The sequence below is a fragment of the Catharus ustulatus genome, chromosome 13 (assembly GCF_009819885.2).
Source record: "Catharus ustulatus isolate bCatUst1 chromosome 13, bCatUst1.pri.v2, whole genome shotgun sequence".
NCBI classification, from domain to species: Eukaryota; Metazoa; Chordata; class Aves; order Passeriformes; family Turdidae; genus Catharus; species Catharus ustulatus.
The window spans coordinates 7,589,890-7,606,438 of NC_046233.1; the positions used below are offsets into that span (position 1 = coordinate 7,589,890).

The following is a 16,549-nucleotide window of genomic DNA, read 5'->3' on the forward strand; positions in this document are numbered from 1 at the left end:
AATTAAACAAGAATTCAGGCTTAGTAATCTGCCATCAGCTAAAAAAAAAAAAGGAAAAAAAAAAAAAGAGAGAGAGTCTTGATATCATGTTGAAGTGATAATTCCCTTTCACATCTGTTGAACCATACAAGGAGCCATGAAAAGCTTCACATTCCAGTTAATATGTGGAATGGAGATGTTTGGTCTTAGTGTCCAAGGTAAAAAATGGGAGTGAGAAACAGACCCAGTTGTCTGTTTATCAGTGGCAGGCAGTACTGTGAGTGGGCTGGCAAACCCAGCCCTCTGTGTTTTGGGATCTTTCCACCATAGATCAGATTTCAGCTCGCAGTTGTTTTAATCCCACCGACTTTGGAGAGCCTGAGCTCTAGAACAGGTGATTTGCTTTGCTGGGGTAGTAGCAAGTTCAAACAAACCTGGGTTCATTATCCCTCTAAGATTCACTAATTAGCAGGAGCGTTTGTGGCTGACAGATAGAGGGTAGCACGAGGATAACCCTTGTCTTTGCAGATGATCAGCTTTGAAGACAGTGAGATTTTGGCTGTGTGTGTTGCTCGAGTATTCTGGTCAGCAAGGTGTGTGTGGAGCCAGGCCATCTGCTCTGTAGCTATTTTGGTACACACTATTCATGTTTGAAATATCCAGGTGCCTTTATTGGTCAATTTTTAGCATGTTTCACACGTTAACAATCCTGTCTGCACAAAATACGCAACCTGCCACTTCAAACTGCAAAATCTTTACAGGCAGTTCACTTAAAATAATTGCCACTGCAAAAAGTCACACCCTCTGCTTCACTTTTGGAATTCTCCTGGAGTTTTCCCCTCCTTTGGTAAGGAAAGGCTTTTTCCATGCCAGGAAGGCTGATGGTGTGAAATGTGTGTGTGACAGAGCCCTGACTCTTTTAAAGATGACCCTGGGTGGGGCAGGATCCAGGATACAGCACCAGGGAATACCTGAAACAGGAGAGCCACTCACACCTCCTGCCCTCTCAGGCTTCGTTTCACCAAACCGTTCTGGAGCTGCAGGAGAAGAACTGCTTATTTGCACCCAGGAAACAGCTTGAATTTTTCACCCAGAGGAGCTGTGGCTGTCCCATTGCTGGAAGTGTCCAAGGCCAGGTTGGACAGGGCTCTGAGCCTGGTCTAGTGGAAGGTGTCCCTGCCCACAACAGGGGGATGGAACCAGATCATCTTTAATCCTGAAAATACCATTGCCAAGGAATTTTCCCTCTGATATATGTTTTATTATGGGACATTTAGATTTCAGAAAGGCGGCTATATTCTTAAAAATCTAAAATCTCAATAATGGGGGAACACAAAAGTATAAGAACAGAAACAAAATACAACAAACAAGATGCCTCCCTGCTGAACTATTAAAATTTCATATCAGAATGCTAAGGCCTCCATAAGAAGGATAGATGGCATTGACAAATGATGGGATAATCAGCACCAGATATTAACAGTAAAATAAAAATTATCGCTGAAGTTAGAGAATTCCAAAAGGAAAAACTCTTGAGTTTAGCAGAAGTAGAGAATAAAAAGAAATCCTAAAAAAGAATATTAAGTTAGGGAGAGCAGGAGCTAAGTAGACCATCCATTCACATACATAAGGAATTTTGACTCAAATCTATCTTATAACTAATGGACAAAGGACTAAATGCTTGTGACATGATATGGCATAATATGAAAAGAACTTTTTCAGAAGAGGATTAAATCATATGTGGCAGTTTTTACTTCTTAATCTGCCATATTAACCATGAAACTGGAGGTATTGTCAGGAGCAGACCATAGGGAGGTGCAGTGCACATTGGTGCCACTTCCTCTTTCATCAGTACTCACAGTTTCAGCCAAAATTGATTCAGGGCTATGTCTTGGATTGCTCTTTCAATTTAAGAAATGATTGACCTAATCAGGCCAGGCAATTGCAACATGAATTCATGCAACAAGAGCACAAACTTTCTCCCAATCTTAGCCATCACTGAGGTTCTGTTATGTGCAGCTCAATAGCCACACTGAAGGAGATTTGGTCACCAGGAAAAATATGACACACAAAAACCCCAACCCCATCTGGCCAGGGCAGAGCCCTGGGGGCTGTGTTTGACTCATCTTTGTCTCCATGTGCTGGGCAGGAGGTGAAGCAGGCTGCAGAGCCAGTGGAACCCAGAATTACCCTCCCTGTTCTCTTCAGCCCCTTCCCATGGAGAGCATTGGTGCTTCAGCTCTGCATCCCCTCCCCAGCCAAGAGCAAAGGGGAAAACCCCAAACCAGCAGGTGAATGTGCCCGTTCCTTGGCCTCTGAGGCACCTGCAGAGAAAGTCCTGTGCCTCTCCCTCCCCACACACTCACCAGATGTACCTGCCTCTCCCCCATAGCTTCACACTTGATAATGCAAACATGCTGCTACCTTGGGTAGCTGAGAAATGGGCTATAAAGAGAAACACATGGGAAAACAGGAGGGACAGCACAGAAGATCAAGGAACATGTTTTTTCTCTCCCAGGCTGACCTAGTTATTTAACTAACTGGCAGAGATACTAATGATGAAGTAAGGAAGCAACGAGGCTGCCAGCAGCAGTTTCATAAAGGATGCTCGAGTTTACTTCACTATTTGTCTTAAATCCAGGTAACATCAAACACAGTCTTTTTCATCAGTTGCTAAACACTTGGCTATGCAGTCACCATCCCCAGCTGAAATAAACTTTAAATTTCTCCCCAACTGCAAAAGGATGTAATAAGACTCAAATACCGAGGAAGAATTCAAATGCATTTTCTTACATAACACAGACATGTGTATGCATCATTTTTGTTTTCACTTTTGCTGCTGCCATACTTTATTAATCTGAGAAGCTGTGGATGAAGAGATTTTTCTTCCCTCCTAATTCAGAGTGAAGATTACAGTCCCTGAAGGGTAACAACCAGCTCAGCTGCTCTGTACAGCAGCAGGGAGCTGAGGTACCTGTGAAGATCTGACCAGCTGGGTAAAGAAAGGGCAAATCTTCCATGAAAACATGTGCCTCTTACACTGCTTTTTGTTAACTCTTCCACCAGTTCTGCCCTTCCTGAGAAAACCTTAGGCCTGGAATTACACAAATAGTACCCAAAATGCAGGAATAAAACAAAGAAAAACTCATTTCCATCTTTCACCATTGGATAGAAAAGTTTAGGAATGAGACCCTGTTGATTTGGGGGGAAAAGTTCATGAAGAGAAAGCTAGTTGACACAAAAACTACTTGTAGTGGAGAATCTTAGATATGGGAGCTTCGTTTGGGATATTCCTCATCAATTAATAGAAAGGGAATTTAAAAGAACAACAATAACAACAACAACAACAAAAAGGAATAGAAGCAGGACTATGTGGGAGAGGGTATGCAAACCACACATCCCATCACACCCTTTGCCACACACACAAATTTCATTTTCTCCTGACTTGCTGAATTCTAACTTTCTTCCAAGCTTAGAAGAAAACCAACCAACCAAAAAAACCCACCTCCCCAAAACAAGCACACAAAACCCCAAACAAACAAACAACCCCAAATCTCAAAAAAATTACTCAAACCAAAAATCCCCAAATGAATTAACCAAGAGCCAAAACAACATTTTTCATTAACCCAGAAAATTGTATTTTGCCCTCATTTGGAATAGGAGAACATTTAGATATTCCAGTTTGTTTTCTCTACAACTCACACACAGCTTTGCAGCAATTCTCAGAACTCAACACTCTATTGGGCTAGTCCTACTGACAGTGGAAAGAGAGGTAAAGAGGGAGGCAGGTATTAAACTGCACACTTTTAATTTTTTTTTAAAAACTTGTGATACTGACCTTTAATGACAGGTATCTGCAGAAGTGTTGTACTCCACTGTACATTAAAACAACCCCCATAAAAGTGTTGGAAAACAGCAAGAACATGACCAATAAGGTCAGGCATAGGAATAGTTATTTTTGTTTAATAGTTATCTTCGTTATTTGGCAGTGACATTCCAATATTAACATACTCTGAAAACATGCATTGTATGCAATAACTTTATTAGGGTCAAATAGATATCACAATATAGATTCATCCACTGAGTAGCCATAAATTGGTTACAACAATCATAGAAGAGACTAGGCTGTTTTAAGCTAAGATGCTTTCAACATTACAGCTCATACAATAAGATTATATACTGATACACTTTGATCTAGAAATGCAGATGATCAGTTTTGATTAGTACATTGTGCTTCAGGCTTTTGTTTGTGTCAATGCATCCCATATGCTGTAGTGAGGGAGGGTTGAATTTCCCAGGGAGGAATCCAAACAGGCTACAAGTCTGGCTCAGGCTCCTTTAGGATGAGTTCCTCTGAGCCTGGATTATTTGGTCAGTCCAGTTACATTCTCCATTAGCACCAAGCTAGCGCTCAGAGCAGCAATCTAACAGAGGGATATCTAACAATCTTGAAACAGCACGGACAGAAAGGTTTTCTTCTCATAAGAGGGCATAAAGGAATATTCATGCTTTGTAAGGTCACAATACGTGCGGTTTTCATGTTGCTGTATCAAGCAACAGGGCGTTTTCACATGATTTTGTGTACTGATATCTGCACCTCTGTTATCTTAGTTAAATAAATACCTCTGTAAACATATAACACAGTTACTTGGTCCTTATTCTCCACAGCTCACGTTAAAAGATTCACAAAACATCCATAGAAATAGTGATTTATAGAAGGAATACTTAGCTGAGTTAAATGGAATAAACATTGGTCAGGTACCATATATACTACTGAATGCCATTTCAAGGAAAAACAGTTTAGTTACAAAGCATTCAGAACTTGGGTAAGCCATATATTCAACTCTGCAAAATATATAAAAGATGCATACTTCTTTTAAACAGACATTTAACAAAATGTAGTGGCAGAAGTCGAGAAGTTCCATTTACACAGTCCAGACATTTGGTAGTATGAAACTGCTTATCCATGCACTAAATTACAAATGGATGACTCAGTTAACTGAAATAATAGTAAAATCTTCTGAAACAAAAATGTATAACCAAAACAAACGCTCTGAAGAGTCACAGACAGGCAGTTTTGAAAATTTAGGTGCAATGTTACATGCATGGATATACAGAATAATCTGTAGAAATGATGGTAAAACACTTTCGTTTTTCACCAAAATGCAGAAGGAAATTCAATTATATTATGCATATTAAATACTACAGACTTGAGGCTACAAAAAGCTTCTACCATCTTAACACATACAAAACTACCATAAAGTTATCTCTACAGTACGTACTACAACAGCAACTCCAGGTCACTGGCGAGGAGCACATCCCCTGTGTCTGGCTAGTCAGGGAAAGAAAGGCCAACTCCAGCCCCCTGGCCACCTCCCATCTGCCAAAGGAGGTGGGCTTAGACCTTCAATGGACATTAAACACCGTGTTGTAGCATTAATTTATGTAGAACCCTTAGAAAGCTGGCGCCACTGAAACTTGAGACCTGTTAAACTCTCTACTTGTGAGGGATGCAAGAGCTTGAGCTGCATGAACCCTAAATTTGATTAGCGAAGGAGGTTGGCCCGCTCTGCCCATAGCTCTGGGGCTGGCCATATTCACCCACCTGGCCATAGGAGCCTGGCTGGTTGTAGCCACCAGCTGGCCCATAGCTGTCTTGGTTGTAGCCACCTTGGTTGTAACCGCCGGGCTGCTTCTCCATGGTGTCCGCGGCGTGCCGCTGGCCTGAGGAATGCCAGCCCGTCTCCTTAAACACAAACCAAATGTTGCCTGCCCAGAGGATAAAGTTCAAGTAGCCAAAGACCTGGGGGGAAGAAGAGGAGCTTGTCACCAGCAGCCACAGTCTCACAGTTCAACCTGATGTTACAGATCTGCAGAAGGCAAAGCTGCTCCCAACCCCTCCTTCCCAAGGACAAGAGGAAATGGCCTCAAGCTGTGCAAGAGGAGGCTCAGATTGGTTATTATAAAAAAATCTCTTCCCTGAAACTATTGCCAAGCACTGGAACAGGCTGCCCAGGAAGTGGTGGGGTCACCATCTGTGGGTAAGAGTAGATGTGGCACTTGGGGACATGGTTTAGTGCTGGACTTGGCAGTGCTTGGACTGTTTAGTGGTTGGACTCCATAATCTTAGAGATCTTTTCCAACCTAAATGATTCTATGATTCTCCCAAAACCCGCTGGAAAATTTTCTCAGCATTGGAGCAATTTCCCAAATTCACTTCCCTTAACTATTGCTCACAAGGTATCTGCATTGCTTTTTGCTTCCAAAAAGAGGTAGAGTTTTTAGACCAAAATTTTTTTAAAAAAATATAATCTAGTTTAAAGAAATTGTAGAAAGATAAAATAGAAAGAAACTAATTAAAAAGAGAGATCTTAATTGCTCAGATGGCCTAGAGGGATTCTTTATGTTTGTTTTTTTTTTTTTTTTACATGCTGAAATCCAATTTCATGTTGTTTTTTTTAAGATTTTTAGAGGACTCTGTAAGGCACAAACCTTTCCTTCCTAAAGGAGTACACAGACCCCTTTGCAAAAGAATTTCAGTGAGCAAGTTAAAAGCAGAGGGGCAACCACTGCACTTGGACAGACACTGCCTCTTCCCCATCCCAACCCTGCACACTCATCCTGCTGCTGCTCCATGGCAGAGCTGCTGTGACTCACAGCCTGCCTTTCCCTGCAGCAAGACTGCGCTTCCAACTAAATCATGTCAGATAACTGGTTTACACCAGTCAATTTAGGTCAATACACGGGTTTAAAGATGAAAATACACTGCAAGCTAAGGGTGAACAGCAGCAATCAAAGTCACTTACAACCGAAGTGTTGAGGCTTGACATAACAGGGCTGCGAACAGGCAAGCATTTGTTGGACTGCTGTTTGCAGGCAGACATCAGCAGCAGCACTTCATCAGGGTCAGTTGCAACCTTTACATCTGACAGTCCTTTAGCCCAAGCAGATGAGCTCACTAGCCACAAGAATGAGAAGACCACTGTCACAATGAAATCCTAAAAGACAAATTAGTTAGAAGCATTATACTGGTGTGTCCATTGGAAAGGGAAAAAAAAAAATTAAAAATCACCAGAAAACTGAAAGCTTGTGTCAGAGGAGAGAAATACCAAGAGCTTGTTACTTAGTGGAAGGTTGTGTCACTGTCATCACCCACAGAGCTCATTTTCAGAAGTGCTTGACATGCCTAATGGGGCAGAGCCCCTTAGGTGACATTTGCACCTCTGGCCGTGAGGTAAGATTCCCACTGACATGTGGCTGGTACCCAGGATGCTGAGCTGCCTTGAAAATGCGGCTGTTCACAGCACCAGGCTGATGACTGGATGAATTACAAAATACACCTGCCTGTAAAGAAGCTGGGCTCTCCTGAGGGCTGGGTCTTGCCCTGGGTACTCCTACAGACAGTCAGAGTGGTTTTCCAACAGGAAGTGTTTCTGTCTTAGGGAAAACCTGAAATTGGCTAATCCTCAGGTACCAGATGAGGAGTTTTCTCACCAGCCACAGGTAAGGCCAAATGTCCCTGCTGCATAAGCCATGCAGCCACTAATTACAGTGGGTGAGAAAATAAACAGCAAAACTTGCCAAGCAGAGACTTCTCCCTGGCCTGGTAAAGCACTGGTTCCTAATTCCCATCCACATGAAAAGAGGGGAGAAGGTGTGGTGGTCCCTCCAGGTTCCAGCAGCTCTGCTCTGATCCACTCTGCTGACTTTCCCCTTGAAAGACTCTCAGGAGCATGCACAGGCATAAACTTCTCCTTGTCTTAGCCAGAACAAGTGGCCAAGTGACACTGTTGTTGTGTGGGTTTGGGGGGAAAGGAGGGAGGAGGTGTGATTTTTCAAGCTTTCTTGTGTCTTGCTAAAACAGAAGAGCCTTTCTGCTGTCATATTTCATCCCATCTGTCAGCCCACAACAGATGGCAGAGGTGCCAAAGTCTAACATACCACTAACTGCATCGCTGCGTCTTGATATCCCACCTCCCATGGGGCTGCTTCCCCTTCCCCCCTGCAAAATAAAGGTGTGCATGGAAGGAAGGCAAAGCGCTCATTAAGAACCCGGTGTTTCAGGTTGTTTCCCAAAGAAATAAGCAATGCCTAGGAAGCACCATTGTCATCTACAAGCACACCTGGCATTTGGGGCAGGAGCTCTCGGTGGCACCACGGGTGGAGGGCACGAGCCTCTGCCATGGTGGAAGAGGCACCAGTCAGGACAGCCATGAACAAAGGATGTCTCCACTAATGCAGATGGGATTAAATTAACTGTGCTTGGATGCTTTCCCAAAGGATACATCCTTCTCCTTTAATAATTTGTTTTCTGCAGGCCCATGTCTGCCACCGAGCTCCGAGTTCCTCTGACCTTCATGCTGCCCAAATGGGCTTGGAGAGCTTGCAGCCCACAGCTGACAACTCCCTTAACACCCAAAGAGACTCCATGTGGGCAGAGGCTTATAGCCCAGAGTAATTCTTCTGCTCAGGGAGATTTCCAGCAAAAGAAATTATTGTATCTCACATGTCTTAGCAGTGAATGAGAAACAGATTCCTGGAGGTAACAGCTCAATTGCAAACATTTCCTGAAAATTCCAGCTGGTAGAAACACGGGGTGTCTGCTGAGCTGTGGATGGTGATGGGAGATGCTCTTTATTTGCTGTGGGGTTTGACATGCTATCAACCCAGATGCCAAGCCCCCATGCTGTTTTGGACTGACACAAGAGATGGGGACACAGCAGAGTTTTGGGGACTGATTTTCCAAATGACAAGCGACCCTCTCCCAATGCCACCACACTTGGAGCAAACTAACTCCAGCTCTGTAATCAGCGCACTGGCAGTGCCAATTAAAGAAATGCATATCAGCAGGTAGAAATTTGATGCAAACAGAGACAAACTGACTAAAACTAATGCAACACAGGAAATCAAACTTGCTAAAAAGAATGACACTTTAAAAGAGAGCAAAGTTCTTGAAGCAAGTGACAGCAGCAGGGGTACAGAGCTGCTGTTGAGCTTACAGGCCCTGACCCCATGTTGGTGAGGCTCATTGCACAAATTATTGCATCTGCATGAGCCCCTCAGTCTGACTGCTGCTATAGCCATATCCTGGGCTCTAAGTCCTTCTAGAACATCCCACGGCACTGTGCAGTTGAGGGGATGGCCCTAAAGGCACACAGTATTTCAAGTTATTTCTCAGGTCTTTTTTTCCCCATCACACCTCATGCTCCAACCTTCTCCTGACTTCTTCTGCATCCCTGTGCCAGGGTGTTCACAAAGTCTAAAGCCCTGCCCTCTCTGCTACAAACTCCCCTATTTCAGAGCAGGTCAGAGCCTTGGGAAAAGGGTTCTTGCTCCTGGGGTGCAGCAATCAGCTCTTGTATAGAGGAACTCCCAAAAACTGTAAAGTCTGGCTGGGTACAAGAAACACACCAAACTAGAAGTGCAAGATGGCACAGTGGGACTCAAAGAGGAAACCCTGCAGCCTGTCCACCAGCTGGCCAAGGACACAGCAGAGAAAGGCTAATGGAACACTGGGATATTCTCAGTAGGTGTTCTCATCAAGGCTACATGGCCAGACTCGGGCTCTCAATGGACTTTTTGTCTGCTCTGTACAATGCAAGGAGCAAAATGTACGATTCTATGGCTAGAATCTTGGGTCTTCCTATTTATTTTGAATCTTTGTGAACCTTCAGCTTTGGCTGGAGCTTGAACCTCTCTTGTTTTCAAGTGGGTTTGCATTTCTGGCTGAACATTTTCACAGCTCTGGGTGGAACAGAGTTACAAGATAATGACATGCTGAAAATAAAAGTGAATTTCAAGCTAAGCTGTTCTGTGGCTTAATGTCTATCTAGGGAATTTCTCCTTGGTAATTAAGGCCAGAGTGCCTGCATACTAAAACAAATCTTGCACTTCAGTGTTTAATATCCCTATAGCATGGGCGAGTCTTTTTTTCCTTTGGAACAAAGTAATTTTTTGTAGCTGTCCTCTTAAAGTGGTATCTGCAGATCTCTTCAGTGTATATTGTTCTATGATTACTCTACACTCCTAATTGCCAAGTTTCTCTCTCAGATCTCAGCTGAGATACTTTGCTCTGCCTACAGATGCTTTTGGGAAGGAAGGAAAATAGGAATATATATAGATAGGCAAAAACTGAAATTTAAAATACTCTGAATATACAAGGAAGGACTTTTTAAGATCCCGAAGTATGTGCAAAAAAAAAAAAATCTTGCTGCCTTTTTCAAGTTGAAACTTGTTATTACTGAGTTTGCCAAAAATGCCTACTTGGAACAATTTTATATATTTTACATTTTAGCATAGAACTGTGAATGCCTTTTCTTTTCATAATAATTGAAATATTTCTCCTTGCTATCAAGCTACATACTGGAAAATTTTGCAAAATGCCCCCCTTTGAAAGGGGCAGTCACTTACAGTCACTTAAGCCTCCTGAGCACAGTTTTGGATTGCCCAGTGCTGGCACAGGCTCACCCAGCCAAGAGCCTCAGTAGAAGCTGCTCTTTCACTCAAAGGGATGTGTTTCATCTGCTCCAGGCTGGTCAGTGCTGCACCAGCCCCTGAAGGCTGTGACACACGTGTCCCTGCGTGCCCTCTGTGCCCTGCTCTCCCTCCCAGCCGAGTCTGGCAGCACAGTCTTGGGCTGGCATGGCTGGAATCAGGAAAAACCTCAGCTCTGGTCTGGCCAGAGCACCCCTGGCATCCCTCCTCCTCCACACAACTGCAGCTGCTGCCCTGTAACTGCCTCCCATGCAGGGCTCGTGCCACAAACCCTTTCCATTCTGAAAACCCTCTCACAGCCCCCGAGGGAGCAACTCCTCAAATGCTGATGTCCATAAACCCTCCTAGTCAGAGCACTGCCAACAGGTTTCATGGCCAGTCACGCAGCAACAGAGGGAGATTTCTTTACCCAGCAGAGGCAAACCACTCAGAGGATCTGCTCTCACAGTCACAACCATCCTGAAAACTGAAGAAGTACCCCATCAGGAGCCAGAGCCCTGGTCCCAGCCGGGAAAGCGGCCAACAGCAGATTGCTGCAGGCTGCAAACGCCTTCCTGCAGTGGCATTTTAGCTCTTTTTTGGTTTGAACCAGGTCCCACCCCAGATTTTCTGCCGAATGAAGCTTTGAAAGAATTACATGGTTCTTGCAATAGTGTAAGGCCTTGCAAGCTTGCTTCTGGCAGGGAAGTGCAGAGCCCTTTGGGAGGTACCAGCACGTACAGCAAGGTCACTCTGGCTTGTGCTTTAAAGGGAGATGACAAGAGCAGGCTGAAACAGCTCTTTGAAATGCAAAGAAATATTCAGGTTCTTCCTAATTTAATTTTTCATCTGTGAAAGACTCAGTCTTTGTTTTATAAATGGCTCTTTATTCTTTTCCTGTCTATTTTATAGATAACTGGGCAGTGGTGAGGAAGTACAACGTTAAATCAAAGAGGTGTCCAAAGAGCAGACCAGGGTGTACTTAACTCATTTGATCTGCAACATATGTAAGGAACCAAATGGCTTTCTGCATAATGTGATTATCCATGGGACTCCAGATGCAAAGGAAAGATCTCATCTTCTTAAGATATAAGCATCTTTATGTACCATAAGAATGAGCTTATCAAGTAATCACTATAAAAATGAAGTATCTCTTTTCAGGGCTATGTCAGTCACCTTTATTGGCTGAATAATTTTATGCTTTTATACTAATTGACTGGAATATTAATAAAGTGATTTACATTTATACATGAATGCATGTGGTTTCTCATGGCCAAGCTATAACTTCCCAGAGACAAAACTGAAGGCACATAGGGCTGTCAACATGTGGATTTTAAAGGGAACACACATGGGGTAAAGAAACCATAGGAAAAATAAGAAGTCTGAGTGATGGGGTCTGATACACATTGACTGTGACTTTTCTCTCTTTTCTGAGATACACATGGAAGCATCCTATCTGTGATCCCCTAAAATTTCAGCACAGCTAGGTTGGTTCTCTCTGCTTGCAAGAAGCTCCAAATATATAGACCTGGAGGAGAGCATCAACACAGGTCCCTGGGCTGGCAGCTCAGGGTGCAGCTGATTTCTGCTCTCATCACAAACCAGCAGTGCCTCCCCAGGTATGTGGTGTCAAACAAGTGGAAACCAGCTTAGGTTGGTTTGGTCTGAGACATGGGGATGTACTGCACCTGGTGGCTTAAAAATCTAAGTCACCACCTCCAATTAATTTCTTTTAAAAGTTTCTGGCTCTTGAGCACTAATCAGTCACTTGAGAAGCTGCCTTGCCCTCTTTGTACCCACCAGGGTGAGATCCCAGCTGCAAACGTGCACCATGTGGGAGTCCACAGTGGAATGAAAATCACAGCTGTGGTTTGCAGATCTCAGAAACACACAGCACATTTCTATGAGGTACTGAATCCCCTGGTGACTGCTCCTTGTTCCTTTAGAAGGTGGGAATCCAAGGCCCTCTCTTAGCTCATCTGTCTGTATGAACTCCCTCAGATGATCCCAGCCAGGGAAGCAGAGGGTGCACAGTGCAAGCACTCACTGCTGCCAGCCCTGTGGGAACGGCTGAGCAACACAACCAGGGCCCTGTGAGACCAAAAGGCAACAGAAATTATTTACTGCATAGTGAATAAACACACCACTGCCATCCAAACAGACAGGGAAGGAGTTAACTGCTTCTCCCACTGGAAATATTTCCTTGCTATCATGCCTCACTCCACACTGAATGCTAAAATATTTTTTTCAGTTAAAGTGATGCTTCATTGAGATCTCAGCACATGCAGTTAATTTTCCTATATCTGTATACACAAAGTAAACTTGAAACATCTGTGACTGAAATTTTCCCTGCAAGTTTCTTGTGACTTAATGGTCATTAAATTCCTTATAATTGTATTTTCTGTACCCAGTCAGGCTTCTGTAATTTGGTAATGCATTGACGGTGTTCTGACTGCCTGTGCAGGGGCTTTTTGAAAAAATATTATAAAATTTCAAGTGAAAGGGGGTTTTTCCTTTCTTGACTTCTGTCATACTCATTTTTCAAATCCTGAAAATTTGTCAGAAGAAAAGGCAGCTCTGAGAGGGTGCTGCTTAAAGGCAGATGTCCTCCCAGACTGAGAAATTATGAAGCCAAGAGGAAGTACAAGGCTTAAAACAGGAATGGTTTTAACTATGAAATTGCGATCAGGCACTGCAGAAGTGAAATGATCATCTCAAACTCTTCACTAAGAGGGAAGAACTGGTGGTCTGGATAAGGTGCCTGGTGATGAGACAGAAGGAGGGCTGCCCTGCCTCTGCACCAACACGTGCTGCAGCACAGATTCCTGCAGCACTTTGCTTGGAAGGAACAATCTCAGGGATGAGACATACTCACACATCTGATCTGATACACGTCAGTTCAGAGCAGCATCTGCCTGGAGCTGGAGGATACACTGCCTGCCTCCTTCACAGAGCACATGACACCCCTTAGGTGAGCTCTGCAGCCCTGAGAAGCTGGTTTTCACTCCAAGTTTTCTTTTTCCTTGACCACTGAATTCCTCCTGACTACAGCTGCCTGCTTTTTTTTCTCTCTGGGGTTCTGCATTTTCCCTACACCTCCACTGCACAGAGGGACTCACACCTGTCCTCAGCTGGCTGTGGTGCTGCAATCATTGCACTGGACAGTGTCCAGGGACACTGTGGATGTGCTCCAGGCAAAAAGGATGTGCTCCAGGCAAAAAAGGTTTTTGGGTTTTTTTTCTAAAAATACCAAATACAACAGAGCTTGCAGTGCATTTGTCTGGGGAAGATGGGACTCTCCTGTCAGGCACACCCTGACCATAAACCTCAGCCCTTCCCAGAACCACTCACCAGCAGGAGCTGCTTTTGCTGTAGGACAAACTCAAAAGTATCTTTATATTCTGAAAAAATTAGGTCATATAGCCTTAGTTTAAATACTGGGAAATTGCAAACAGAGACTTTGGTAAGAGTCAGTAGTTAAATTTAACCTGTAGATTCAATTACAATCCATTACACAGAACAAATTAAGTCAATGTGACACTAATGCTGCAGTGGATTGTGCCATGCATCCTGTGACACACACGACTGCAGCAGGAAAGTCCTGGACAAAGGCAAGTGGCCACACCATAATGTGACATATTAATACTCTTGTTTTTCTTTCCTTTTTCTGTTACTGCAGAGGATGATGTGGTTGGTCAAAAGCAAGAATTATTTTCTGCAAGAAAATTAGGATGGAAAAATTCTGTAACAAATCTCTTGATGAGACAGTTTGAAATGAAGAAGCAAGGTACTTTATTTATTTACTCTTTCTGCAGGGACCCCTTTATTTTGCCTGTTCTTTGTCTCCTCTGTGAGGATTTCCTTACATTTCCTCACCATGCTCCCAAACTAGAGCAGCCTGTCCTTCGAGGACTGCACCCCATGGATGAGTTTTGGGAAGATTATTTGCCTGTGGGAGGGACCCCACAGCAGAGCAGAAAAAGGCTCCTGTCCCTGAGTGAACAGAAAAAGATCTCCAGTGACAAACTGACCAAAACTCCCACCCCTGTCTCCCTGTGCTGTTGGTGGGAAGGAGCGAGAGGCTGCAAGAAAAAAGATGCTTTAAGGGTTTATTTTACTTCTTATTTAATTATTATCCTACTCTGACTCTGTTAATAATTAATGTACTTTATAGCTTTAAATTTGAACCTATTTCGCCCTTAGAGTGTTTTTCTCCCAGTCCTTATCTCAACTCATGAACCCTTTGTTAATTCTCTTTTTCCCCTCTCCTCTGCCCTCCTGTAGCAGAAGATGGTAAGCAAATGACTCTTGTGGGTGCCTGACATTTGGCCAGTGCCAAACCATGGCACTCAAAAACCCCCAGATGAAGAGAATTCATTTCCATTAATATGGAAGGAGAACTTTTTTGGTAAAAGTTCATCAGTTTTGAATTATGCAAACTCAAAAGCTCACATCTCCCTGAAGCAGGAAAATCTTTCCCTCAAACCCCCAAGATGTTAAGTTTACCTTTCTACAGAGAAACCTTTTGCTGGATGTTATTGTAGTTATTTCCTTTAATAGAGTCAGCTTTTCTGCACTGGTGATTTATTTTTTTCCCTGTTACATATTTCTGATATTCTTTATTGATATTTAGCCACTAAAGTCTCAGCAAAATGTCTGGTTTCTGTCAGTCATACACTTTAGAATTCTCTGAAATCCAGATAACGCTTTCCTTACATGGGTCCTTGATAAAGTCCCCCCACCTTCACACCAAGACTTCAGAGAAGTATTTTCTCTCCCTTAGTAACCTTCTCCTTGCAGTCATGGGGTTGTCCATGGAAGGGAGACTGTGCTGCAACTCCACAGCCCACAGATGCAGAGACCTGACCCAAATTCAGGTGGGGGTCAGCACTCAGTGCTTGGAAGCCCAGCAAGACCATGGGGTGAACCAATGCACTGACAGGCAGCAGACACCTGGACCAGAACAGCCCTCACTGCCTTTACAGCCTCCGTTTATGAGAAAATATATGCACAACAGATCTTGCTTTTTATCACAAGCCTTCAGAAATCAATGAAAAGAAAAATAAAAGCATGAACAGTCACAGCTTGATGGGTGCAGATGATTACTGGAAGGCTCATAAACCAGTGTGGAGACACAAACATGCTGGGAGCTCAGTGTCATGCTAAGAAAACAGCCACATAATTCTCCAAAGTAAAATAATTTGGCTTAATCCTGCAGTAATTAGCAATAAGCAATCTCCCTCGCTAGGCTTTGATCAGGGCCATGTTTTCGTCTGTCTGCTAGGACAATGCCTAAGATCTCCTCTTCCTTTTTTCCCCCACCAATGAAGCTCTGCTATCACAGCCATAGGGCTGAGATCCCAATCCTGCTGCCACTCAGCTGCATGCTCATTATTTGTGTGATCATCATCACTGTGGGCAGTGGGAGAGGAACACAGAGTTTCACAAGTACATACAGGACTAAACTCCTCCTGCATACAGCCTCCACTACCTTTGGTGCTAAAATATGAGATCACCATTAAGATAAAAAAGCAGGTGAATGCAGAGATGCTTTGGGCAGCAGGACACCTGGATCTCCCAGACCATGCCAAAACCTCAACAACGAAAAACAAGAGGTGAAGACCTACACCTGAAAACACTGCAAATGCTGGAAACACTTACAATTAAAGGCCCTCTGTTGTTTTCACGGTACTTGTTCTGGAAGAAGATATAAACCACGGTGGCAGCCAGCGAGTAGAGGAAGGCGAAGACCGCGATGGTGACGAAGAACTCTGCCGAAGAGGAGAAGTCCCCTATCAAGGCCAGCGTTTCCCGGCGCTTGCCTTCACAAGTGGGAGCCTCAAAATTCACTTGATGCAACCTGGAAAACATCCCACAGAGCAGCAGGTGAAGTACAGAAAATGGAAGGTGCTGTCTGAATAAAGATGAACGCATTTGCTCTGTCTCATTCCTGGTGAGCACTGATCCCTGTGAATAATTGGCAGCTGTGGGCTGCGCTCCTCAGAACCCCGAGTGCCAAGGTGAGACTGAGCACATGAACACATCTTTTAATCAATCCCAGAGTAAAGTTTATGTTCCAGTGGTTTGGTACAACCCTCTC

The 16,549-nt window shown here is 43.7% G+C and overlaps 1 protein-coding gene across 2 annotated transcripts in view; it reads right to left on the reverse strand.

Moving 5' to 3' along the window:
• Positions 1-4,001: 4,001 nt before the first annotated feature.
• SYNPR (synaptoporin) overlaps positions 4,002-16,549 on the reverse strand; it is a 103,967-nt gene continuing 91,419 nt past the window's right edge. For both annotated transcript variants that reach the window (XM_033071530.2, XM_033071531.2), the window contains 3 exons: positions 16,111-16,309; positions 6,783-6,974; positions 4,002-5,779 (listed from right to left, as the gene is read on the reverse strand). In XM_033071530.2, coding sequence (XP_032927421.1) covers positions 5,513-5,779; positions 6,783-6,974; positions 16,111-16,309 — 658 coding nt within the window. In that variant the 3' untranslated portion in view covers positions 4,002-5,512. The remainder of the gene's footprint in view (positions 5,780-6,782; positions 6,975-16,110; positions 16,310-16,549) is intronic.